Source organism: Callospermophilus lateralis, chromosome 2 (genome assembly GCF_048772815.1).
Source record: "Callospermophilus lateralis isolate mCalLat2 chromosome 2, mCalLat2.hap1, whole genome shotgun sequence".
NCBI classification, from domain to species: Eukaryota; Metazoa; Chordata; class Mammalia; order Rodentia; family Sciuridae; genus Callospermophilus; species Callospermophilus lateralis.
Genome location: NC_135306.1, coordinates 115,985,912 through 116,013,355, shown reverse-complemented (window position 1 = coordinate 116,013,355; position 27,444 = coordinate 115,985,912). Strand labels below are relative to the sequence as shown.

Sequence of the window (27,444 nt, the reverse complement as noted above, 5' to 3'; positions counted from 1 at the left end):
GTATGAAGAGCTTAATATCCACAGACATTTTATTTCTCACTATTCTACTCAATACAGCCACAGGTCCTACCTGAGTAGGCTAAGTAGTACCAAGTGTTAGGGTTGAAGGCAGGAAGTCTTCCTGAAGGTGACCTGCCTGCTCATTGTTTCCTAATAAATAAATCAATAAACAGCACTGAATAGGTCTGAAATTGCCAAAACTGTAGTTATCTCTTTTTTTTTCCCAGATGTATTATCATTCAATGTACTCAGATGAGAATCAATGGGAGGAGAACTGCAGTGAATTATTAACATCCATTAGTGTACTTCAGTGCTATATTAGTTAATTGTTTCCCCAGCAAGTTGGGCCCAAAGGGCATGGGAGATAGGGCAAGTAAGGTTTGACAGGCAGAGTAGGTAAGGAAAAGGGGCTGTGAGGGGAAAGAGGCCTACATGAAGGCCTAGGTAACCAGAATTAGATCAGAATTAGAAAAAGCCATGAAATATTCTACCTGTTTAATTATCTTTGATCTTTGTTGTGAGGTTTGCCTGTAGTCTTTGTCAACAGCAGTGGTGTTCAACTCTAGCTACAATCAGAAAAATTATCTAGAGAGAATTTGTTTTGTTTTTGTTTTTGCAGTTCTGGGGATTGAATTCAGAAGTGCTTCACTACTGAGCTACACTCCCAAACTGTTTTATAATTTTTTATTTTGCCCAGACTGGCCTCAAACTGGGATTATAGGTGTGCACCAATATGCTCAATCATCTATGGCATTTTTTAAAAGTAATGGTGCCTGGACTCACACCTAGATACTGACTCAGAATTCCTTGGGGTCAACCAGAGTGTCAATGTTAAAAGATCCAGAGGTAAAAAAATAAAATAATTTAAAAAAGGTCCCCAGGTAACTGTCTTATGCAACTCTGGCTGAGAATAGCTGCCTCATAGAGTACAACTTTCCAGCACTGACTACAACCCTGCTGAAGTAGCAAGCAAACAAATTGAAAAGTAGCCCATTCTTATTTGGCAACTTGAAACTCTGGGCTAAAATGACAAATCAAAGGTCAAGGGCACCAGTTGCCAAACACTGTTTCTGCAAGCAAAAGACCAAACAGCCCTCTGAGGTAGGTAATTCTGGAATCCATGGTTGTAGGTCTCAGGAAAACCTTCATCAGAAGCTTATCTTAGGGCTGGGGTTGTGGCTTAGGGCCCTAGGTTCAATCCTAAGCACCACATAAAAAAATAAATAAAATAAATAAATAAAGGTAGTAAAAAAATAAATAAAGGTATTGTGTCCAACTACAACTAAAACAAAACAAAAAAAGAAGTTTGTCTTAAATCACGCACTTTTGGCTATTAGCACCATTGGGAAGTCACCTGATTTATGCTTTTATGTCTAAGCATGGAATGACAGAATAAGCCCAGAAATTAGAAGCAAAACCAAAAATCTCTACTTATCTTGAAGTATTTCACAAAGGTATTCGAAAATTCACTTAATTTAAGAAGATAAATAAAGGCTGATATTCTGGTAAAATGCTACTGGAACCCAATTGTTATTTTTTCCCAATTATTATTTTAAACATGAGCTGTTTATTCTGCAAAACTACAATAGGAAATTTTTAGTCTGTCCTTATCACTACAGTTCCATAATCTCATATCCCTAATTGGGATTTCCCTCATTTATCAAATTTGAAGTTATAATTTGTTTAAATGTCAGGTCTATGTGAACTCCACAGCTGAAGACAGCCAAAACAGATTTTTAAAATATCACTTACTACTTAATATTATTTGATCTGACTGTGTGACTACAAAGTCATCTTGTGTCAGACACCCTTTCGCTAGTGAGACATGTTGTGAGTAGGACTCTCACCTGCAGGCCAGGCTTGCTCACACACACACATTCAGAAGGTCTCCTGCAATAGGTATGATGCTTCAAAATCAAGTGATAATAGAAATATTCAAGGGGAAAAACATTCTCTACTTACAAGTTACCCTGAGGAATTTGTACAGAAGGACTGTGTACTTCAGGAGAATTACTGAAATATACACACTCGAAGCCTCATTCATAAATAGCCCTTTCAGGACTTGCAGGACTTATGACCTGCTATATTTTCTGTGGTCCAAGAATCCATCCCAAAATCAGATTAACAGTTGTTTATTAGTTCCAAGTGTCTTTGCTTTTCATTGTCAATAAACATAGATAGAACCAAAGTGTACAAGAAACCTTGTTAAACACTGGGATACACAGAAGCATGGCAAGGTGCTTATCTCAGATGTGTAAACAATGTTCTTGGGAGACAGGCTGACAAGGTTTCTATATTCAAGTTCTATGCCCTAGTAAAGACACTGTATTTCTAATCAGAAAAGGAAGAAATCTCAGGGTATGAGGTCTAGAAAGGCTTTTTAGAAGAGACTCAGACCTGAAGGAATACAGAGAAGATGGTATTCTTGACAGAGGGAAAAAATTAAGGCTGTGACTTTCTCCCTGCTGAACTCAATTAATAAAGGCATTCTCCTCCTAAACAACATGAGAGGAATAAACCAAATCTCAAGGCCATTTTGGGTCCTATGGGGAGAAAAATGATTACAATGGTACAAAACCTGATGGCCTCTAGAAGTAATTATTAGATATAAGGTGGAGGGTATAGGATGATGTTAGAAATTTGTTTAGAAAAATGTTTTATTCCTCCTGACAACCCTCAACAACTTATTATCCAAATGTTAGATATAGCTGGATCAGAATTTCTCTGAAAAGTAGAATTTCACAGATCAGAAATTCTCAATCCAAAAACTTAACATGGATCTAGGAATTTCATCTCTTTTAGGTATGGTTTTCAAACATTAAGTAAGTCCTGCTGTACCTGTTTTTTTTCATAAAAAAAAGAACTAGCTCTCATTGAGCTTCCCAAAGGCTTCATCCTTTCAGGACAAATATTCTGGACTATTTGGTAGAAGGAAAGTTTGTGCATCGAGGGGTGGGCTTTAGGGAAGCAGGATTTAAAAGCTGAAAGCAAAAGAAAACATATCACCTAAGAAAAGGAAAATTAAAGTGTCAAGATTTATTTTAACTTTTTCTTTCACAGAAAATACAGTTAAGTATGGCATGTAAACACTGACACAAGAAATAAAGTACAAGATCAGGAAGACAAATGAATTGGATAATACTCTTGCTTCCACGCTGTACTGCTTCCTGATTTCATTTGCAGCATAAATCACATGATTAAATAGATTGAAAAAATTAAAGGCAACATTCAGATTTACAAATACACCAGAGAGCCTCTAAAATCCAACAATGCCATATGGAATTTTGATCTTTCTGTTGCAAAAAAATTAAAGCTAAGTTCCATGTCCATTTATCTGCTTTAGTCAAGGCATTTAATGTAGGGGTATAAGAATGGATTAACACATGAGATTTACTATGTCTGTGGGAGTCAAGATTTAATTATGCCTCTTTTCTCTCATTAGAGGAACTAAAAGTAACCAAATTAAGAGCAGGGCTGCCTGGTATGGCCATGTGAGTATACAATCACAGTGAATTCTTATTTCTATAAATCTCAGGAAATGCAAAATACAAGAAAGGATTGTTTACCCCAGATCTCATGCTCCAGAAATACATAGGGTGTTCAAAGTTTTTTCTCAGAAATTCAAACTAGAATGTATGACCTAAATAAATACCTGGGATCAAGAATTATCTTGATTTGAATCAAAGAATCTGCTTCTAAACTTGAATTCAGTAATAAAAAGTATGGGTTCCAATTTGCTTGATTATCCCAAAAGATTAGGTGTCTACCACACAGACTGGTTCAGTAATGGCTGGTACTAAGTGTCACAAAATTCAGTTTCAGATGGCTGCCCAAGAGCTGGAGATGAGAGAATCCTAGATTTGCCACAATTAAAGGCTTACAATCAAGGTCTATTATGAATAATCTGTAGTCCTCATTCTTCAATATTTAATAATCTCTGGAGTAATAAGTATCTTAGATAACTTTTTCTTTACCAGGATCAGAGAAGTTAACACAAGCTGAATTTTGGCTCTTTGGAGGAGAAATGCTACCTGACCAGATGAGGTAAAGCTAACATCCCTGTATTGCTAAGAGATGGACATTTTAAAACATGTTTATAAAATATCACACACAAAAAAACACCTTCACACAAAAAGCATTCATTTTGAATTCCTTACCTATAGCAGATGGCACAGTGCTCTGCAATTTGTTGTGCTCTCACTAAAGATACATAGAACAGAGAAAGCCAAAATAAGGTTTTCAAAGGGATAGGAGCTGATATTCCCAAGGAGGCCCTGCATCAATTCTGGACTTTTTTTTTTTTTTTTTTTTGGTGCTATAATTAAGTTCTCACTTAAAAGGTCTTTTTAAACATTTTTTTTTTTCCCCAAAGCAAGCAAGATGATAAAATCATCAGCATTCTACCACTTTTTTGTTTCTGTGCTGGGAATTGAACCCAGAACTTTGCCCATGCTAAGCATATGCGCTACAAAAAGCACTCTCTGTTGACCTCCATCACTGAACTTTTCTACTTATAAGTAAGTAGGCAAAATGCTTCAAGTACAGTTCCCTGTCCTGTGGGTAGATCATATATTCACTATTTGCTTTAGGAAACAGTAATCAAATATTGAGAATTAAAAGCCAGAGATTTTTCAAACAAGTGGGACTTCAGTCTATCTTTACTTTCTAGTTACTGTCTATACCTATTACCTTTCCAGTGCTTCAACTCCAGCTCAGATATTCCTTTAGCATGAATCTCCAGAGAGACTTTTTTTTTTTATTATAACTCCCATTTTTCCTGTTATCACATCTTCTCCCTTCTTGGGTTCAGTTCCTGTGGGGAATATCTTTTCTTGAAAAGTAAAAGATGGAAAACTAAAGATTCATTCTGTTTTCAGATACCAAAAACATTGACCTTTAAGGAAATAAGGCACCTATAATGTGGCCCCCAATGGACAATAGAAATAGTATTGATAGTTGGATCCTGTGTGACTGCAAAGGAACATGACTTCCAAAATAAGCAGCACTTTCTGGCCATGGGCCTGGCAATATCACAGAGCACTGCTTTGTTGGTTTATCTAACATTCAGGCAGATTGAAGGCTCCAAAGAACTAAAAGAAATATAAATAAAATTCTTCCTTAAAATAGAAAGTTACACTATCAATCAGGTCTCTGGTCAACCTCATCATCAGTATGTTTTCACAGTTGAGGAAGCATGGAAAAGCACTAGATGAGAAAAGTCAGGCAACATAGGTTCTAGCTAGCCCCTGCTCAACTATTTACTGACTATGACCTCAGGCAAGTCACTTCACCTCCAATCCTTAGTCTTTTTCTTCATCTGTAAAATGGGGATAAATCACCTGCCTTGTTTACCTCACACTGATTGTGAGGATCAAATGAGATGTTGGGAAAGTGTCTTGTCAACTGTGAAATACAATGTAAAGGTAAAGTAATAGTATACACTTATTACATTTTAATTGGGTCCTTATCATTGCCTATTTGCCTAGAAGTGCCCCATGCAGGATGTGCTTATAATAGAGCTGAAAATAGGTGCTATAATTATATACTAGTCCTTTTCACTAGGTTGTTACAAAAAAAAAAAAAAAACTTAATTTTTTCAGAAATGGTCTTAGAATACATTACTTAAAAACATGATGTCATCCAAATCTACCAACTGATAGAACCAAATTTCGTCAATGATGCCCTACTCAGTTATATTTTAGTCTGTTGATTCCTTTATACAGAGAAGTTTAGAATTATGGAGCATGCTAAAACTTAAAATAACAATAACAACAAAAAAACTAACCATACAGTGAAAGTTAGTTGTAAAGGAAATAAAATGAAAATTAGAGGCAGCAAATATAATAAAATTAGGTCACAGTTCCTCAAATGGTAGCCTTTTTCCTGAGATAGCTCCAGGACAGGGTACTAGTCCTGTGAAGTGCTTGATAGAAGCTTTGTCTTGCTGGAGATGAAAAGGACATGTCAGTTGGCAAGTAGGCTATGCTCAATTTCAGCACTAGGATTTGAACAAGGTCTGCTAGGAGCTGCCAACAGCTTTGGTGGAGGAGCCCACATGGCCTAAGAGAGCCTTGCTAGTTCTCAGATGCCAGGCCAGAGTGTGGAGAACAGCTTAACACAGGCATCCAGTCCAGGGACTTTCAATTCTTCCTGTAAGGTGATTCTGCTCTTCTCCGGTCTAGTGAATAATTTAATAGAAGAAAGACAATGAGATATGCAGCAATATATCTCTCCCTGCTTCAGGGCCTTTCTCTATCTGCAAGAAGTTTACATGCAGAACAGAGACAGACTAGAAGCAAATGCAACTATGACTAGCCCAAAACACCCAGATTCCAGTATTCATGTCAGATGACTTTTAATACAAATATTACAGGCAATGATTGGAGGGAGTCAGGTCAGAGGAATCACTAATTAACAAGATGGTTGTCTTTTGGGACCATGGGTGTGTAGCTAACCTCCACTTTTCTTTCTGGTTTGCTTTGTCTTCCGGGGTTTAAGGATAGTGTAGTTTGCATACACTGTATACTGATCTGAAAGGTAGGGGACATAGAATGCCCGAAGCAGCTTTGAAGATCTGAAAAAAAAAAAAGGAAAAAATTTATTACTTGGGAGAATTTACTAATGATACTTATAGGAAACTCTATTGTAAGGATTATTTTTATGTTTTTATTTGTGCACTATAGTTATACAACAATAGTGAGGTTCATTTTGACATATCCATAATGCATATAAGAAAGTTTGTTCCATTTCAATCCCCAGTGCTACGTCTTTCCCTCCCTTCCTCCTTCCCACTGATCTCCTTCCTCTACTTTACTGGTCTTCTTTCTATTTATTTACTTATTTTTAATTGGTAGTATATTACAATTATATATAAAAATAGAATGCACTGTAATATATTCATACATGGACACAGAATAATTTGGTCAACTACATTCCCCAGTTCTTCCCCTGTGAGGATTACATCTTATACAAACAGCACATAAAACATAAAAGCCTGTTATTTAAGTAACAGATCATGATAACATACTTAAGAACAAGTACCTTGTTACTCATGACAAACAGTCTCCCTAATAAATCACAGTATGCCCTTCAAAATAGCTCTCAAGTCTCATTTTGCATAAACTGTGCCACAAAAGAGTTCTAGGTCAATCAAAGGGCTGCTATTCCTGAAATGAATTCTTAACACCCAAATGGTTACTACATCTAAGAAAATGTAGTGATGCCCAATACTGTAATGATTCTGACTCCAGGTCTGAATTTTTTTAGATAGGTAAAGAAATCTGTATCCTGAGAGTCTATACATGTCTCTGGAAAATTGTATCAACTTATCACTGAAATATAAAAACTGAAAACCTGAATTTCTCAAGAGTTTCTTAAGAAAGTAATAAGTGCAGAAAATTTGCTTTTAAATGTGTAATTCAATCAATCTGCTAACTCTATAAGCAAAGTGACATTATTAGCCCTCTTTTTTAAATATTTATTTTCTAGTTGTAACTGGACACAATATTTTTATTTTATTTATTTATTTTTATGTGGTGCTGAGGATTGAACCCAGGGCCTCACATGTCTAGGCTAGGCGAGCACGCTACTGCTGAGCCACAATCCCAGCCCCTCTTTTATAGATGGGAAACTGAGGTTCAAACTTGCTCCAAGTCACACAGGTTACGTAAGTTGTTTAGGATCATCCAGTAAATGATGGAGACTCATTCACATCCAGGCTTGATTCTAGAATCTGCATGCTTAACAATTATAGTTTATCCTACATCCCAGGAATAGGCAAAAAGAATCTATCATTTCCTAGAAAAAAGTTGTAGTGACAGTTTCAAATTCTTTTTTTTTTTAACTTTTTAAAAATTTACATGTGACAATAGAATGTGTTACAATTCTTATTACACATATAGAGCACAATTTTTTCATATCTCTGGTTGTATACAAAGTATATTCACACCAATTAGTGTCTTCATACATGTACTTTGGATAATAATGATCATTTATAACCCCATGCCCCCTCCCTCCCCCTCCGACCCCTCTGCCCTATCTAGAGTTCATCTATTCCTCCCATGCTCCCTCTCCCTATTCCACTATGAATCAGCCTCCTTATATCAAAGAAAACATTCAGCATTTAGTTTTTTGGGATTGGTTAATTTCACTTAGCATTATCTTCTCTAACTCCATCCATTTACCTGCAAATGCCATGATTTTATTTTCTTTTATTAAAACAGCTTCAAATTCTATATGAAGCTTTACTTCCTGACTGATTTCCGAGTCTGAAAATCTAAAGTTGGCCCACCTACTGCCACCCTAAATGAGATTGCTCAGGGGTGTTCCACTGCCAGTCTTTTTCCAAATTCTAAACTTGTAAATGTCATGTCAACGTGGCATTTGTACTGGCAGCCTACCTCTAGGTTTGGCAGACTCCTGCAATGCCTGCACACAATGATATCCTGTGCTTGGCAAACACACTTCTTAGCGATACTTCCCAACTGGGCTGCTGGCAGTGCCCTGTGCTCAGAGATGCACTTCACTTCAGCAACTAACAGCTCAAGGGCTTTGATAGAGAAAAGAGGCTTAGAGGAGGGACACGCAAGATAATGCAGGGCCGCTGAAAACGAATGAACAGGAAGAGGAAGCACCTGCCTCAGACAAAAGGAAGTTAGTTTACTCTTTTTGTTCAGGATGCACAGATAAGGTGATGATCAGAACATAAAGATGCAAGCTGGAGCAAACTCCTGCAAACCTAGGAGTTATTTCCATTCCAGATGTCATCACAAAAAAAAAAAAAAGCTTCATCAATATATTCATTATGTATTTTTGATCAACTCAGCCCTTGGTATGACATCAGAATTCACTGGACCCAAGTGTAGTTTTATACTTTCTTTTTTGGAGAAGTTCCTTGCTATTGGGGAGGAGTTCTATTTACAATTTTATTCTTTTTAAGAGTCTTCCAAAAAACAAAGAAAATATGACAGCTAATGAGTAGTTAGTTGCATTCAGGGACAATGTTCATTTCAGTGGTATATGTGTGTTTACAATTACAAGAATATGGAAAAAGTTGTTATATTTAAGTTATTATTACATTTTCAAATGAAAAAAAAATTTGTTATCCTTTTATTCTTACTTTTGTAAGTTACATATAAAATAGCTTAAAAGTATAAAAACAGTCCACTGGGCTGAGACAGTAGATGGTGATGATTATTTTCTTGGTATGCTGACAGACTGTGCCAGGGAGTTCCAAAGATATTTTGGAAAACTATCTTGGGCTGCATATAGGACATACCATCATCAAAAATGCTGACTGGGCTAAAATGGAAGAAAAACTCCTATGCATTATTTTTTAGTACAAATGTTCAACTGAAAAAAGATAAAAGCAGAGATTAGGGAAAATATTTGCAATACATAGAATGGACGATTAATATCTACAACATATAAAATGTTCCTGCAATAAATAAGAAGACAAGAAACTCGGGGAAAATGATAAAACATATAAATAGAAGATAAATGTAAACGACAAATAAATACCTAAAATGATGCTCCATCTTCCTAGTAGTCACAGAAATGCAAACCTAGATATAATGTTCAATAATCAGGCTTGCAAAAGTTTAAAAATCTGATCAATATTAAATACTGGTGAAGAATTAGGAAACAGACATTACCAGTGAAAATGTAAATCCACACAGCCACTTAAAAAGGCAATTCTAGCAATATCAATTAAAACAAAAATTATCGGGGCTGGGGTTGTGGCTCAGCAGTAGAGCACTCACTTAGCACATGTGGGGCACTGGGTTTGATCCTTAGCATCACATAAAAATAAAAAATAAAGGTATTGTGTCCAACTACAACTAAAACAAAATATTTTTAAAAAATTATGCACTCCCTATGATATAGTAGTTTTAGTTTTTACTTTATACCATCTCACTTATTTTTTTTTAATTTTTTTCAAGTATTTTTTTAAATCTGTCAGTGAACCTTTTATTTTTTATTCTATATGGTGCTGAGAATCGAACCCAGGGCCTCACACATGCTAGACAAGTGCTCTACCTCTGAGCCACAACCCCAGCCCCCCATCTCATTTATTTATTTTCTTGTTTCACAAATAACTTGGTTTTCCATTTGTAACAGAAAAATTCAAACATATGTAAGAATAGGTAACAAACAGGCATGGTAATGCACACTGTAATCCCAGCAACTTGGGAGACTGAGGCAAAGGGATCTGAAGTTCGAGGCCAGCCTTGTTAGCTGTGTGAGACCCTGTCTCAAAAAATAAAAAGAGCTGTGGATAGAGCTTCATGATAAAGTGTCCCTGGGTACAAATATATATGTATATACATACACACACTTATTATTGTACAATTAGTAGAAAAAAAATTTCAAAAAAGTTAACCTCAAATTCTTTAGAAAAAAAAAACCTAAGAAAACCTATGTGCCTACTATATGTAAGGTTTTGTATACTGGCCAGGTAGATCTAAAAGTCTATTCTCTAAGGGCTAACAATCTACTTGGAAGAAAAAGAATACAGACGACATGTAACCATAATTTAGCATATTCTAAATACTAAATCACTGATATACAAGTTCAAAACGATAATACTGTGATCGAACTGTGAAGGCTGCAAAAAAGCATATAACCTACATCATTTAATTTTATCCACTCAACATTCCAAGGTACAAAGTGAAAAAAGCAACTTCTCCAATCATAACCAAATTCATGGGGATCTGAGGTTAAATGCTCTGTCCACTCAACAGTAACTAGAGACAAACTAAATAAATTCCAAATTCTTTCTCATGGACTACAATGCCATAGGGGATGTAGCTCCTTATGGCTTACTGGTCCCACCCCACCTTGTCATTTTCCTCTTTCCCCTCTATGCTCCTACCTCACCAACCTCCTTTCAATTCTCAAAAAACACAAGTACCTGCTGGGCATACTAGCATACACCTGCAACCCCAGAGCCCCAGGAGGCTAAGGCAGGAGAATTATAAATTCAAGGCCAACCTAAGCAAGACTCTATGTCAAAATAAAAAATAAAAAAGGGCTGGGGATATAGTTTAGGAAGAATACCCTGGATTCAATCCCCAGTACCACAAAACAACAAAATTAAATAAATAGCCAGGCACAGTGGTGCACGCTTGTAATCCCAGTGGCTCAGGGGGTTGAGGCAGGAAGATCAAGAGTTCAATGCCAGCAGGTAAACTAGAGGCGCTAAGCAACTCAGTGAGACCCTGTCACTAAATAAAATACAAAACAGGGTTAGGGATATGGCTCAGTGGTTGAGTGCCCCTAAGTTCAATCCCTGGTACCTCCCCAAAATAAATATCCACCACATTCCTTCACATCCTAGAGCCTTTGAATATGCTGTTTCCTCAGACTAGAACACCCTTCCATCTGTTTTTCTAATGTCTGAGTCCACCTCATTTTTCATGTCTCAGCTCAAAAGTTACCTACTTTGAGAGGATGTCTAACCATCCTATAAAATACTAGGTTTCCACTACTTTTACTTATTCTGTCTCAGTGTGCCTCGCAAATTCTTTCATTGAATTCTTCACGATCTGTAATTATTTGTTGGTTAACTTGTTTTTTGTCTTTCCTTCCACCCACACATCTAGATTTCAGGGACCATGTTTGCTTTACTTACCAATATGTGTCTGGCACTAATAAATGCTAAAAAAAAAAAAAGTTGCAAGGATGGATGGATGGAAAACAGATGAACGAAGAGAGCAAGGGAGGGATATTACACAAACAAGGTATTAATTTAAGTCAACTTAGTTCAACTCCAAGTAACTGAGTACTACAGCAAAAGAATGAGTGCCAGAAATGCAATGATGAACAAGAAAGGGTTTTTATTGCCAATAAGGAATTCAAAATCCAAGAATCTGTGGTCTGGGAAAACCATCTCGCTGAGGACAAACATGGGTTCCACTTCAATACATCAAGAAAGTCAAGAAACACCCAATTCTGCTATGTTCCTTCAGTAATAAAACTATTAAGTAATCAGTACCTAGTTCTAAATAATCTGCTTGTAAAACAAGGAGGCATTTCTAGTTAAGTCTGAACATGAAACTGTATAAAAGGTGGGGATTAAATATAAGGAGATGCTAAGAAGAATCTATTTTCTAGTATGGCACTAGGAAACCCTCACTCAAAAATAAGCCTCCTTCTCTCTTGCCAACTCTGGGTGTGATCTTGACAGCATCATCTATCTTAACATGCACAGCCACTAAATGACTTCTAGAAGTAATAAGGAACCAGTCAAGGTATACCATTCTCATCTCTGAGCTGGGATGAGAAAATTCTGTTAATTTTTTGTTTGTTTTTAAACCAAAAAACAAGTTGGATTATGTTCAATTTCTAACATTACAGCTGATAATAAAAAAAAAGAAAGAAGTTGAGATTAATTTGTTGATTGACCTTTATTTATTTATATGTGGTACTGAGACTCGAACCCAGTGCCTCATACACGCCAGGCAAGTACGCTACCGCTGAGCCATAACCCCAGCCCTTCTTTTTTTTTTAAATTAACAAACTAAACTTTCTTTTTTTAAATTTTATTTTTAGTTGTAGTTGGACATAATATCTTTATTTATTTTTATGTGGTGCTGAGGATCGAACTCAGTGCCTCACACGTGTGAGGCAGGCGCTCTACCACAGAGCTATAGCCCCAGCTCCAACAAACTAAATTTTCTATTGGATTAATTTCTTTACCATCAATAGCTTTAATATGTTAGGCATGACTAGGGCATTTTGAATTTGTTGTATAACTGTTGGAAAAAGATGATCAAATTGTGTTGTGCTGGTGCACGCCTATAATCCCAGTGGCGCTGAGGCAGGAGCATGGCAAATTCAAAGCTAGCCTCAGCAAAAACAAGGCACTAAGCAACTCAGTGAGATCCTTTCTCTAACTAAAATACAAAATAGGGCTGGGTATGTGGCTCAGTGGTTGAGTACCCGAGTTCAATCCCTAGTATCAAAAAAAGGTAATCAAATTGGTTATCTGCCTTTGTGAAAGAAGAAAGCAATTGAGTATCAGAATACTATGGATGTGCACACATTTACACGCACGGAAGCAAAGATTAGATTGAATCACAAACTAGAATAAAATTCATGCCTATCAAAACTCACACAACAATGTCTGCAATAAAGGGAAAAGCTAAATGACCCTAGGGAGCACAGCATAAATCATAGAGACATGAAATATGTACCTCTATTATGGAAACTGAAATATTTCCCCTCCTAGTGAGAAAGTCACTCAAGCGATACAAGGATGAAACAGATCTGGACAAAGCAATCGCCTGAACAGCATAATTAGCTGACAGCTTGGAATGTTTCTAATTCAATTACTAGCCCTATTTATCAGAGCTGGGGAGAATTTTGCTGTGGAGATTTAAATCTGCACTTGCTGACGTCAATGGAAGATTGGCTGCCAGTCCCTGATGTCACCAGTTCAGCAAGCACAAATGGAAATGCTGGGGCAATTTGTCATTTAGAAAATCTAAATCTACCTATCCATCCATTCATTAAAACATCAATACCCCCAATAAACATGTACACAGGTCTATTGCTAGTTCTCTTTCCGGCTGGGGCTTTTTTTTTTTAAGGTTGGTTTTCTCTCTTTATTCTCTTGTGCTTAGCAAAGTGAGAGACCTTTCACAGCTACTTTCACTTCTTCAGGAAAATCTCAGAATTCCTTCAAGACTTAGCCGAAGACAACATATTGTCTCTTATTGAGCAATTTAAGAATTGCTCAAAAAGTTGGTGAGGAGCAAAAATATGATTGTTCTTAATAGTCTTTAACAGAAAATGGGATGAGGGACATAACACTAATGGCAATAAGAGCAGAGGGACTTCTAACTCTGTTCCTCAAAAGGAAATAGACACGGGAGTGATATGTTATATGTTCTACTCCACCAGAACTCCAGTTCCCGGAGCACAGAACTTTACCTATCTACTGCCATAGAAAGTGCTCAGTATTATTCTGTGAACAACATAATATGCCCTGACTCTTAGAACATCTGGCTTACTCCCCTCTCCTTTCTTGAAATATTCATCTTCCACAAGGAAAAAGAAATTTCCAAACCAATGACATTATTTATATTTTCCTCCCAAATAACTTGGTACTATAACCATTAGGTGGGCAGAGTAAAGCAGGTGCCTGCAGTATATGTGGAGTGGAGGGGGAGCTGTGTTAGCCCATGGGATGTTAGAGTGCAAGTGAAATATGGGAAGAGTCTGTTAGCAAAGAAAATACCACTGCCTTTGGTCAGGTAACCTTCTCCAGATTTGGGTTTACATAGAATTTGCTGAATCATCATTACCAATTTGACCAGTGTGACTTTATTTTCCATGTGACTTATTTTCAGCAGGCATATACAAAAAACTCTTGTTATTCAAAGAATATATTCTCAGTTTTGACTATTTGGAGTAGCCTCCAAGGATCCATATGTGTAATGAATAGGAATGTTGCTGAGGCACAAATTGGGATCATGGCACTGCAGCACTGGTTTCTAGAGTGAATCACTCTGCTGAGTTGTGGCCCTGATCAACACTGGGCATAACATCATAACCTCTTGACCCGTCACCTTGAGCCAGTGTTCAGAAGCAGAAAATGGAAAAAGGATTGCTATTAGACAACTGGACATTTTCTGACCTCAGTCTCACCACAGTTGCTGGGGAAACACTATTTTCCAGTGTTTTTCTCAGTGATTGCTACTGAAAGATATAGATGGCATATGCTCTATTCATCATTCCTGTGGAGAAGATGCCCAACAGCATTCAGAGGGTCTCTGCCCCTTCTTTTTGGACCCTCATTTGGGCTACCTCTATATGAAAAACAGAAGAACCTCTGGAAGTCACATCAAGTAAATGACTCAGGGGCTAAAGTTCTACAGAGAAGAAATAAACAATAGATATACTTTAAAATAATTCAATGATCTTTATTTTACTAAATAAGGACACCTGACACTTCTTAAGAAATCCTTGGTTCACATTTTTTTTTCCTTTTTATTCTAATATAAATGCAGTTTTAAGAATGTGAACTACCAGGTGCAGTGGTGCATGCCTGTAATCCCAGTAGCTCTGGAGGCTGAGGCAGAAGGATCTTGAGTTCAAAGTCAGCCTCGGCAATTTAGGGAAGCCCTTTGCAACTTATCAAGACCCTTTCTCAAAATAAAACATAAAAAGGGCTGGGGATGTGGCTCAGTGGTTGAGTGCCCCTGGGTTCAATCCTTGGTCTCCCCTCCCCCCCAAAAAGAATGTGAACTACAATAAATGATAAATACATATTTAAATATTTTCTAAGACCCTAAAACATGCTGTAAAGAATTACCATCAGATGTTGATCATCTATGTTCTCAAGGAACCTAGAACAAAGATTCTAATGCTTCCAGACACTTAGCCTACTAGTTAAAAGCAGTAGCAGTCCTAAAAATCTGTACACCATGTACACTGTCTTTAAACTTGAGTCTCTTTAGCACGGACTTGGAACCCAGGTGGCCTGCAGACGGCCTCTTTCTAAAGAATGAATTTCATAACAATTAGAAAGCAGACTAAGTCTTCAGGAGAATAAAAACAATGTTTATTCTTTTTATTCTTTCTAAAATGTCAATAGATCTCAATGATTAAGCAACTGAATAATATACTGAGCAAAACACTAATGTGTCTTGAAGACAAATCTAGCATGGGGAAACTGCCAGATGAAGGGTCTCAGGAAAGCATCTGGGGGTGAAGAAAAAAGAGAAAAAGCCAAGAAACGATAATGAAACAGTAAGCATAAGAGAATAATAAGCTGACAAAGAAGTACAAAAGTACAGAAATGTTGGTATCTTCTTTCTTACTATTTCTCAGTGTTCTCGGCATCAGTAAGGAAAACACAAGCGCACTTAAATTATTTCTCAGGAGTATTAATGCTACCTAAAGGATTAGAACACCATTGGAAGCATGTCAAACTTGGCCTACATGGGCTGGAATTGTGGCTCAGCGGTACAGCGCTTGCCTAGCATGGGAGGGACCAGGGTTTGATCCTCAGCACCACATAAAAATAAAGGCATTGTGTTGTGTCCATCTACACCTAAAAAATAAATATTAAAAAAAACCTTGGCCTACAACCAAATTCATAGATGTCACAGGGTGTCATCTCCCTTTCCACCTGAGTTGTAAGAAGGTGCAGAAGGAAACAACCTGTTGGACAATCTTGTATACCTTATGCCTATTTTTAAGAAATCACCTTTAAAGGAAAAATTATTTATTTTGGAAGGAGAACAACATTTAAAAAACTATGGTGATTTTAAAACATATCCATAAATTCTTTGACACTTCTCCCATAAATAGGAGACTTTCAATTTCTCTCCCCTTGAACATGAACTATTCCTATGGCTAGCGTCCAACCAATAGGATGAGTCAGCAGTGATGTTGTGTGACTTCCAAAGCTAGGTCATAAAAACTATACAGCTCTTGAGTGCTTCCCCTTGGAAGTTAGATACCATGCTGTAATGAAGCCCAGATCACATGGAGAAGCCTCATGTATGAGGGGTTCTGGTCAACACCCCTGCTGAGATCTATCTAAGAGGCAGCATCAACTGCCAGAAGTATGGGTAAGGAAGCTTCTAAGATGTCTCCAAACCTGGCCATCATCTGTTAGCCAATGCATAAGAGACCCTGAGTGGGAACTGGCTAGATAAGTCCAGTCAAATCCCAGAACCAAAAGAAAAAACAATAATAAACTATTGTGTTGTACCAACAAGTTTAGATAATTGTTATACTGCAATAACTAGAACATAATTTACTCTTTTTTAAACTTTTTAAATTTGTTCTTTTTAGTTATACATGACAGTAGAATTTATTTGTGACATATTATACATACATAATTTACTCTTATTGCTATTACTCAGTGGTCTTACTATCTTCCAGAAATAAATGATTCTGCTTAGCCAGAGCTGGGGGGTTAGCAGTGACAATGGCTTCCATTAACCAGACCACCCTATGGAATAGGACAAAAATGAAGGGCACAGGTTCCATGGGATCTTTAAGCCTTCTATTTCTTCTTGGAGGTTAAAACTAGAGCCATGGTCTTGGTAAAAATTCTCCAGAGCAGCTAAAGTTCAGTGGCCACTGTGAATTCTGTGCTTGGCACTGGAAGAACATAAGCAGCACATTATCAGCACACTCCCAACCTTGCTGGGGTACAGGTCCTTTCACTAGAAGAGACCCTTCTCCTACCATATCAGCTGAGGGGTCTGACTTCTCCTTTCTTACATCTGATCTTCACCTAAATAAGACAAATATGGAGGGCTTTGAAATCCTGCCCTGTGTAAGTCCCCCCAAATTGTCTAAAGTCTCTAATCAGGCAAGCATAAAATTCAATTAGATAAGGTTAACATGCTCTAAAATAGGGAAGTATAAAATCTCACAACCCCAAGACCACAGGTGAAAACACAGCAAACATGACAAAAGGGACCTATAATGAAGGAGGAAACAGTGGGTGGGAAGTGGCTGTGCAAAGCAGTAGCAGGGCCTCTCAACTTGTTTCCAGAGCTACACACACACCCTGCTGCTCAGGAGGCCAGCTCCAACATCCTGGAGAGGCACTTCCCACCAGGCTCCCACAGCCCAACATTCTTACCACATTCAGAAAGGAACCCACCACCAAGCTGGTAATTTATTGCTATCTTCTCCCTTCACTGTCTCTGGGGAATCTCAGAGTAGGCATTATAACCGCCCACTTGTCAAGCTATTTCATACAAGTAGCAATTATATCATGGTTCAAAGAAAGACAAAAATCCTCTCTTATTTTAGAAAGTATATAATATGAGATGGCTATAAAGTGACAAATATGTCCGGTATAAAAAGTGATACTACCAATTAGTTTAGACCCCATATCCTAGGAATCTCATAATCCTTGATAAAATTAGCCAGACACAGACACAGCAAACCCAAGGAGAGGAAAATATGGCTCTAGAATCAGCTATGTGTGAGTGGAGACTAGAAACTAATTTTTGAGATCTTATTCCTAGATCTTCTCTCAAGCTAATAGTGTCTTGTGTCCCTCCTAAGCCGCTGATAAAGCAAAAAAGTCAATTAGGAAAAGAAGTGGAGGAGAAGCTGAGCTGTCATTCTCCCAAATGGGCAGATACCCTGTAGCTTTACTTTACCTTTAACTTTACTCTCCAAGAGTTCAACAACAAACGCCACCTTATCTTATAATAATTTCAACAACAATAACAACAACAAAAAATAAGCTTCTTCACATATTCACTAATTTTTGGAATTACTAAGTCTGCCCCAATCATAAAACTACCCTAATAATCTTTAGGTTGCTTCTCCCTGGCAAGAAATCTTCAATAACACACACTTGAGAGTGTGCTGGGACTGTTTTCTATCTATGCTGATTGCTTCCCTTTCAGACACCTGAGACCCAATCTAGGCTCCAACAATAAGTGATGTCAACAAATAAAATTAAATAAACCTAGGAGGAGGGAGGAGGAAAAAGAGGAAAGGGGGAAATACTAGGGAATGATACGGGCCCAATTATATTATTATATCATGTGCAGGTATGAATTCCATTATTATGTATAATTATAACCAATAAAAAAAAATGAAAAAAACAAGTAAATAAATTATGGTCAAATCCATATAGTAAGCATGGACTATGCACAAAGAAACTACATCTCTATGCTTCATTCTCTTGCCCCTTTTTAGGACAAGCCTCTTTCTTTTGTCACTTTAAAGCAGAAATCATCTATATCTATCTGCTCAAGACAAAGCTTTTTTTTTTTTTATTTTCAAAAGAGTTCTGATTTGAATGATATATTACAGATTACACAAAAGCAAATTCAAACCAGTAAAAGAGGTATATTAAACTCATCCTCAGGTCCCTCATCCAAGAGGCTTCTTTACATCCACACTCATGATTTCCTCTCCTTGAGTGAGTCTTACCTCTTTACCACCAACACTTATCTTACATTTCCTTTAGGTCTCAGCTCAAGTACCGTCTCCTTCAGGAAGCCCTCTTGGTGTTCTCTAATTTCCTTTGCATCTTTTTCCTTTGAAGTTCTAGCACATAACTTGGCATTTCTATGGCCTTAGTACTATTTTGCTTTCTTTCTCTCTCTCTCTTTTTTTTATTCTTTTTTTTGGTAGTGGGGACTGAACCCAGAGCTACAGCCCCAGATCTTTTTTCTTTAATTTTGAGACAGGGTCTAAGTTGCCCAGACTTCCCTCAAACTTGTAGTTCTCCTGCCTCAGTCTCCTGAGTAGCTGGGATTATAAGTATATATGCCATTGAACCTGGCTTTGAGCACTATTTTCAAATTGCTTTCATATGTGTAAGTATTCCCACATTGAGTGCTATTCAAGAGCAAAGTGTGTCTGTAATTACCTCTTTTACATATTTTTATGAATCTAGCTCTGCCAGGTGTGATGGCACATGCCTATAATCCCAGGGATTCAGGAGGCTGAGGCAGGAGGATCACAAGTTCAAAGCTAGCCTCAGCAATTTAGCAAGGCCCTAAGCAACTTAGCAATATCCTGTCTCAAATAAAAAAATAAAAGGGGCTGGTTTGTAGCTCAGTGGTTTAGCACCCCTAGGTTTAATCTAGCTCTGTGGCAAGACACACATAATAGATACTCAATGAAGACTTTCTGATTTCCAAACCTGCTTAACCAGCTGACTTAAGAACTTAACAAGAGACTCTGGCACCTCCCTGTTGCTCACTCCTCTCACAGCACCCAGTACATTTCCTTTAAGCACTTAACACATTTGATAATTTCATGTTGATTTGTATAACTATCTATCTAATGCCAGCCTTTTCATTATATTGTAGGGTTCAAGTGGACAGGAACTTGGTGTATACTGATCATCACCGTCCACCTGTGATCTATCATAGAACTTGCCAGTATACTATAAACATCTGCTGACTGGATGGGTGATGAATAGACAGATGAACAATGGAAGATAGATGAAATTATCTCAAAGAAAAGAACATAAAGAAAGCAAATTAAGATTTTAGGGACTTAAACATTTGAGAAATCAATCTATTTACATTTCTGAAGAAACCAGGTGACTATATGCACAAGCTTACTAAAACCTTGCCCGTTCCAAAGAAAGAGCTAGATAATAGGCAGGTCTATTGCCCCATCTGATCTAAAGTCTAAAACATGAGTGACCATTTCATCTGGAAGGTACCATTATTTCTCCTTGTTATGTAAATTGCTCAAGTACAAAGCCATCATTTCTAGAAGACAGAGAAAATGTTAACAGCCCTAGTGAATAGGTTTGAGGCATTTTGGGATCATGTACCCCAAAGCACTGAACACATAACCTCAGTGTGACAGCTCTGAGGCTTACAGATTCTGACAGTACCATCTAACTTAATTGGTCCAAAGTCAGCAACATGAGATGTCATGGTGATGGCAATAAAAATTGCTGTGGCAGGGGACTGTAGGATCCTGCTGTTTCTGTAGTTAGATGAATAAATAGCAGGAAAAGCTGAGGAAGAGAAATTTAAAGAAAATCAGCATAATTTTGGAACCCTAGGCAGCTTGCTAATTAATTGAAAGATCTGACATTTCTATAATACTTTAGAATTTAAAAGCACTTTCATTTTTCCTTGCTCATTTAATCCTTACAACAACCCCATAAAGTAGATAAAATATTGTTAATTCTGTTGAACTGATGAAGAAATTTGGGAATCAGAGAGAGGTACTAGAAGCAAGTGGCCAGGAGTAAATTCACAGGTTCAAACCCCACACTGTCTTCACTGTGCTCTGCTCACCTCCATGTGAACCATTCCTCTTCAAGTTGTAAGCCAATGACTTTAGCATAGGTCATGAAAATGATACCCTGAGTACAATTTATGAGAAATAAAACCCCTCTGAAGGCATTCCTCAGTTCACCAGAACTGAGAACTGTCTGGGAGTTGCTGTTCCCTCAGAGCTAGCCATCTTTCCAAACTCAGGTCTCAACTGAAAACTAAAGGCTCTTACCTATCTCAAGTCCTACAGCAAAAAAAAAAAAAAAAAAAAAAAAAATAATAATAATAATAAAATAAAGCCAGACACCAAGAACACGGGTGAAGTACAGACCTTCACACCATCACTGTTGCATCACTCTTCCAGCTCACTTCTGTTACTACCCCAATTTGTTTTGAGCATCCCACATCTCAACACCTTTCATTGTCTCTCTCCCACCAAATGCCCTCTGCCATATCCCTTGCTGCCAAGTTAAAGCAATACCACTCATTAAATCATTTCCCTGCATAAACCAACTTCTCTGTCCCCTTTCACACTTTGTTAATTTTTTTTTTTTTTTTTTTTTTTGGCAGTACCAGGGCTCGAATCCAGGTGCATTTTACCACTGAATTATATCCCCAGCTATTTTTTAAAAATTGTATTTTGAAAGCTGGGCTGGGCTCAGTGGTGCAGCTGGAAAGGCTGAGACAAGAGGATTGCAAGTTCAAAGCCAGCTTCAGCAACACATGGCACTAAGCAACTTAGTGAGACCTTGTCTCTAAATTAAAAATACAAATAGGACTGGGGATATGGCTCAATTGTTGAGTGCCTGAGTTCAATACCCTATACCAAATGGGAAAAAAAAAATTTATTTTGAGACAGGGTCTCACTAAGTTACCAAGGCTGGCCTTGAACTTGTGATCCTCCTTCCTCAGCTTTCCAACTGTCTGGGACTACAGGTGTGCATTACCACACCTGCTTGTTAAATTTTCTTGACTAAAATCCAAACCTATATACAGAAATGTGCACATATTAATCATAACAGCAGTATTATTCATAATAGCCCCAAAATACAAACAATCTAAATGTCCACCAACTTGTATATTCATGATTTAGAAGTAAATAATAATAGGATTAAGCAATAAAAAGGGAAAATTTATGATATATGCTATAATACATATGGACTTCAGAAAACATGCTGAGTAGGGGCTGGGAATGTAGCTCAATGGTAGAGTACTTGCCTAGCACATGCAAGACCCTGGGTTCCATTCCCAGCACCATGGAAAACAAAAAATACAGAAAAGCCAAATATATGTAAACAGTAAATAAATTAGTGGATCCCTGGTATTTGGAGTGGGAAAGAGATCTTACTGGAAGATGAAAATATTGTTAAATAGAATTTTAGGACTGAGGCTGTAGTTTAGCAGTAGAGCACTTGCCCAGCCAATCAAATCCCAAGTCCCATTCCCTGCACCTATAAAAAGATAAAAGTAAGTAAAATGGTTTTTAAAATAATAAAAGTCAATTGTAGAAATGATTATACAATTTGATGAATTTACTAATACTAATAATTATTTAGTTGTACACTAAAAATGGCTTATATATTATACTTCAATAAAGTTGTATTTAAAAAAAAAAAATCAACCCTGTTAAGTTTACCTAATCTGTGCCTTACTAGTGTGGCTACAGCTATACATAACTAGAAAAATACACCCTGGCCACAGAGCCTGTCATTCCCCACTCCTGCTCAGCTCCAGCCTCACTAACCTCCTATTGTTGCTTCCTCACCAAAGTCTTTTCACAGCTTTTCCACCAGGTACCCACATGCCTTCCTTCCTCCCTTGTTCAAAGGTTTTGTTTAAACACCATCTTTTCAGTGAAGCCTACCCTAACCATGTAGCTAAAGGTGTATGTAGCCTTTAGCTCTAGTTAACTCTCAGTCCTTTGAACTTGCTAATCTTTTCCCTTAGCATTTATCATATTCTAATATACTATATAATTTATGTCTTATTATATTTATTGTATGTTTCTCCTGTCCATCTCCAAACCACCAAATCACCATTTCCTTCACCCCTACACCTGAATCTCCTGATCTCCTATCATTCATTCTGAGACCTTTCTGAAGAGTCAAACAAGCCCTGGTCTATTTGGTGTCTCTATTTAAGATCTAATACGATCTATCCCAATGCTGACTGAGATTTGAAACTGAAAATTATAGACATGAACCTCTAGCTTCTTAAGGACACATTCTTCCTAATAGTGTCAGAATACTCTCAGTTTACTTAGCTTAAGTTGATTATCAAAAATAATCAGTATTGAACACTGATTTATTGAGTTTTCCACAGTAGACCCGTCTGCATTACTTAGAAGCCTTTCATCTGAATGATACCTCAGTATACTTTGTATCCAGGTGCCTTGAAAAAGACCATTCTTACATTTCTCAGGAAATGACAAAAACATTTTTTTAAAAAAAGAAATGATAACTTCCAGTCCTGGCTGACTGAGGTAGCTATTTAATCCTATAATCCATTTTTCACCCTATTGTTCTTAGTATTTCTCTTAGGATTAAAGCCACATACCTAGAAGCATCAAGGAACGGTCTATGGGCCAAGCTGATCCATTCTTCCCGGTTGGATAAATATTTCGGCTCCCGCAGTGTTTCTCTCATGGTGTCCAAATCCACTAAATAATGACATTTGCTGATGTCAATCTGAAATGGAGAAAGGCCAACTTTTCATCAGTAATTGCAAAGGTCCCTGCAGGGTAGGGAACATTAATTACAATCCTAAGAATTTCCACAGGGTTTTAGAGGAACAAACAGTCATGCCCTCAGACAATGTAACCTGTGCTTTCTTCACTTAAATAGGAGTGGAAGGGTATTATTTAGATTACTGGTTGGTGGGGAAACATGTATGTAAGCTTTAGGTGGTCTGTTTATAGTTTGGCTTCTTAAATCCCTCTAGTCCCACGGATACTTTTGAAGTCATCTTGAGTCTACAAGCTACTTCTGGAAAACCTCCTTTCCGCTTACTGTTGCCCCATTCCAATCTATCACCTCTATTCCAGACAACAAAAGGGCATGACTAAATTCAAAAGCTAGTATGTGAGGAAGCCTGACACTTCTGACAGAGCCATGAAGGATACACTGTACCTCATGGATGGTACAGCAATATCATGTGTATCATCTCCTTTGAAAAGTCAACATAATTGACACCAAGACATCAGAACTGTTTCTGCAGCAAAAGTTTAGTACAACTGAGATATCAGAACTGCATGGGTGAAGAAGATTATGAAAAATATGTTTTAGCAGAACTAGAGTCATTTAGTTGCAAACAATATGAATTCACCAGAACTCATAGTACAATATTAATATATTCATTTAAAAGCAGGTTGGTACCATGTTTTTCACAAAATTGACTAATTCAATGGATCATACTACACCATCTGTAGGTTCCTTCTGTTCTTAAAAAGTTCATTTCAAATTAGAATCAAATTCTCCCTCTCATCTCCAAGCCATCAGAATATTTAGCAACCACAGGAGAATTTTTAAACATTTTAAGTTTTTAAAAAGTTTTTTAAAAAAGTTTCTAGGAGAAACTTCTTTCCTAAAGATGGAAAACAGATTACTAATGTAATCAGTTAAAGAAAATTAAATCTCAAGGAAACTAATCATTTCTATGCTTTTTACATGCCAACTATGTTACATATATTATTTTTAAATAATCATAATGAAGCCTATAAGGAATTATTCCAATTTTATAAATAAGGTAGTCAAGACTCAGACAAATTAACTTCATATTGTTAACATACACATTTTAAGTACCTGTGATGTATCAGACATTAAATTAGAACTAAGGATGCAGAAACAAATAAATATGACAGTTTCTGCCTAAAAGGATATTCCTCACAAAATCATATGAGCATATAGCAGAGCCATATTTGGAACTAGGTCAGTATGACTTCAAAAGCCATATCTCAAGATTGAAAAAATTGAATCATAGGCAAAGTTTTCTAAGGAGCTCATCTAAATTTTCCTTAAAAAAACCAGAGCTGATGTTGTAGTATACCTCAGTGTTAAAATGTTTGCTTAGCATGTTCAAGGACCTGAGTTCAATCCCTAGCACAAAATAAACATACAAAAACTGACACCAGAAAGCCCTTTCAGTTTGTCAGCCTTCAGCTAAAATAGAGACCACCTAAAACACAAATAGATCTATAGCAAATCTCATATTTAGTGGTGAAGAGTTGAAGCTTTTCCTTTGGGATTAGGAATAAGTCACAGCTACCTGCTATCACCGCTCTGTTCAACATCATGCTAGAGGTTCTAGGCAGCATTAACCTGTCTTCTTTTAAAGAAAGAAGCAACTGGGAGAAAACATAGAAAGAAAGAAACAAAACTCATTCATTATGATATGACTGATATATATAAAGTCCAGAAGAATCTAGAGAATATTTTTGGATTTGAGACAGGGTCTCTCTATGTTGCCCTAACTGGTCTTGAACTCAACTCCTGGGCTCAAGTGATCTTCCTGCCTCAGAGTCCAGAAAAGCTGGGGCTACAGCACATGCCACTGCACCCAGCAACTTTCTGCAATTATTAACACAGTTTATTAAACTTTACATTCACAGGATATAAAAATCAAAATCATATATTCTTGTATACATCAATAAACTAAATAAAGTTTATAACAGTATAATTTACAAGAATTTGAAAATATAATAAAAGACGGGAGACTGCTCTGTTAAAAACATTATGAAATTTCATTGACAAATGATCATCAGCTGATGACTTTATGTGGTATATACACATAATTAAAATGTGAAATATCCATACAAAACAATAGTATTCCCATAAAAAGGAATACAATTCTGATATATACTACACCATGGATGAACTTTAAAAACATTTCACTTACAAGTGAAATCAGACACCAAAGGCCAGTATTAAATAATTTCATTTTCATGAAATGTCCAGAACAGACAAATCCTCTAAGACAGAAAACAGGGGTCTCTAGTGACTGGGGGAATGACAGTTTAATAGGTTTGGGTTTTCTCAGAAAAGAGAGGTGATGAAAATATTCTAAAATTAGAAATTAGTGATAATTGCACAATATTATTAGTGTAATAAAAATCACCAAATTATACACTTAAAATGGTAAGTTTTGTTATATATATATTTTATTTTCAATTAAAAAAATTGAAATAACAAATATTACCTCGAAAAATGTTTGAGAAGCAATAAAGTAGAACTTATTAATGGATATACCTTATTCCTAGACTAAAACTATTATAAAGATGTCAATTATAAATAAATTGGTAGATTATAAACAACCAAAATTCCCACAGACTTGTGAAACTGTGGGAGACCAACCTCACATGTGACTGAGTCACACTCCCCCGCTGGGTGCTGAGGCACTCAGTCACAGAAATGTGGCAGAGTTTTCCCCACCCTTCTTGGGTTCGAGGGTCGGTGTCTCGTGCATGGGTGTGTCTTGCTACAGCCCCACGGGTGGAGCTATGCTCACCTGTTCCTTTGAAATATAACCCTTTGCCCTGTTTAGGATAGAATCTTCCATGGAAGTGGCTTGTGTGTCCCCTTCTCTTACTGTGCCCTTGGGTGTGGCCTACCCAGGTGTCAATCATCCTGCTGACAGTGGACATCATGAAGATAGACTCAGCCCCCTGAAACCTGACCCCTTGCCTCATTTGAATAGCTTCTCCTCAATAAAAGGGGGTCAATGTGATGCTCTCTCTCTCTCTCTCTCTCTTCCAGTGGACCCTTAAGGTCAGAGGAGCCATCACAGTGACCCCAAAGAAAAAGGTATTTGTGTCTCTTGTGTGGTTATTTTGCACAGCCCAGTTAGCCCAGTTTACCTGGAGTGACCCCTGAGGCTTTTAGTCGGGAGAACAGAAACCCAGCATGAAACTTTACATGTTAATTCTGAAACGTACATGGAAATGCAGAAGAATAAGAATAGCCAAGGCACTCTTAAAAAAGAATAAGAGAATAACATCATAGGAGCAGCTCGAGGGCCAGAGGAGGGCTGAGGCCAGCCTAAATCCTCTCTCCCCAGTCTATGGCTCAGCTTCTGATCTGAAAGGAATGAGGCTTGAAGGCCAGGGACCCTTGGGAGATTCCCCTAGGCCACCAGGCACTTTGGCCTCAAAACCCAAAACTTGACCATGGCCAGTTGCAGCATCTTGTCATGAAAAGTGATCTCTGGCCCAGGAGGCTGAGACAGGAGGATTGCAAGTTCAAAGCCCGCATTTAGCAACTTAGTAAGACCCTGTCTCATTTTTTTAAAAAGGGCTGGGATGTAGCTCGGTGGTAAAGTGCCTCTGGGTTTAATCCCCAGTACCAAAAAAAAAAAAAAAAAAAAAAAAGTGATCCCTGGCTGTACTCCTCCCTGCACTATAAGCAGAACAACACAGCTTTGGGTGACAGCAGAGGCTGAGGCAGGCCCCTGCCTATAGGGTCAGTTCAGTGAATGGGTTTGGGTGCACTGCTGGGGGCCCAGGTCCACTCATTTCATAACTACTATGTGCAGAGAGATGGCATGCTGCAGGGCATATGGTATGTGTGCAGTCATAAAGTGGCAGGAGAGCAGCAGCCCTTGCCATCAGTTGGTGGGTGCAGCTCACAGACTACACCGTCTCTGACTACAAGAGGGAGGGCTATGAAGCAGTCCTCCCAGCTTGGCAGTTTCAACAAGAACAACTGCACTC

General features: G+C 37.5%; 1 protein-coding gene across 2 annotated transcripts in view; it reads right to left on the bottom strand.

The window, feature by feature from the left end:
* Positions 1-3,016: 3,016 nt before the first annotated feature.
* Positions 3,017-27,444, bottom strand: part of Alg9 (ALG9 alpha-1,2-mannosyltransferase) — an 84,781-nt gene continuing 60,353 nt past the window's right edge. For both annotated transcript variants that reach the window (XM_076846421.1, XM_076846422.1), the window contains exons 14-16: positions 23,298-23,428; positions 6,456-6,574; positions 3,017-6,178 (exon numbers count right to left, since the gene is read on the bottom strand). In XM_076846421.1, coding sequence (XP_076702536.1) covers positions 6,141-6,178; positions 6,456-6,574; positions 23,298-23,428 — 288 coding nt within the window. In that variant the 3' untranslated portion in view covers positions 3,017-6,140. The remainder of the gene's footprint in view (positions 6,179-6,455; positions 6,575-23,297; positions 23,429-27,444) is intronic.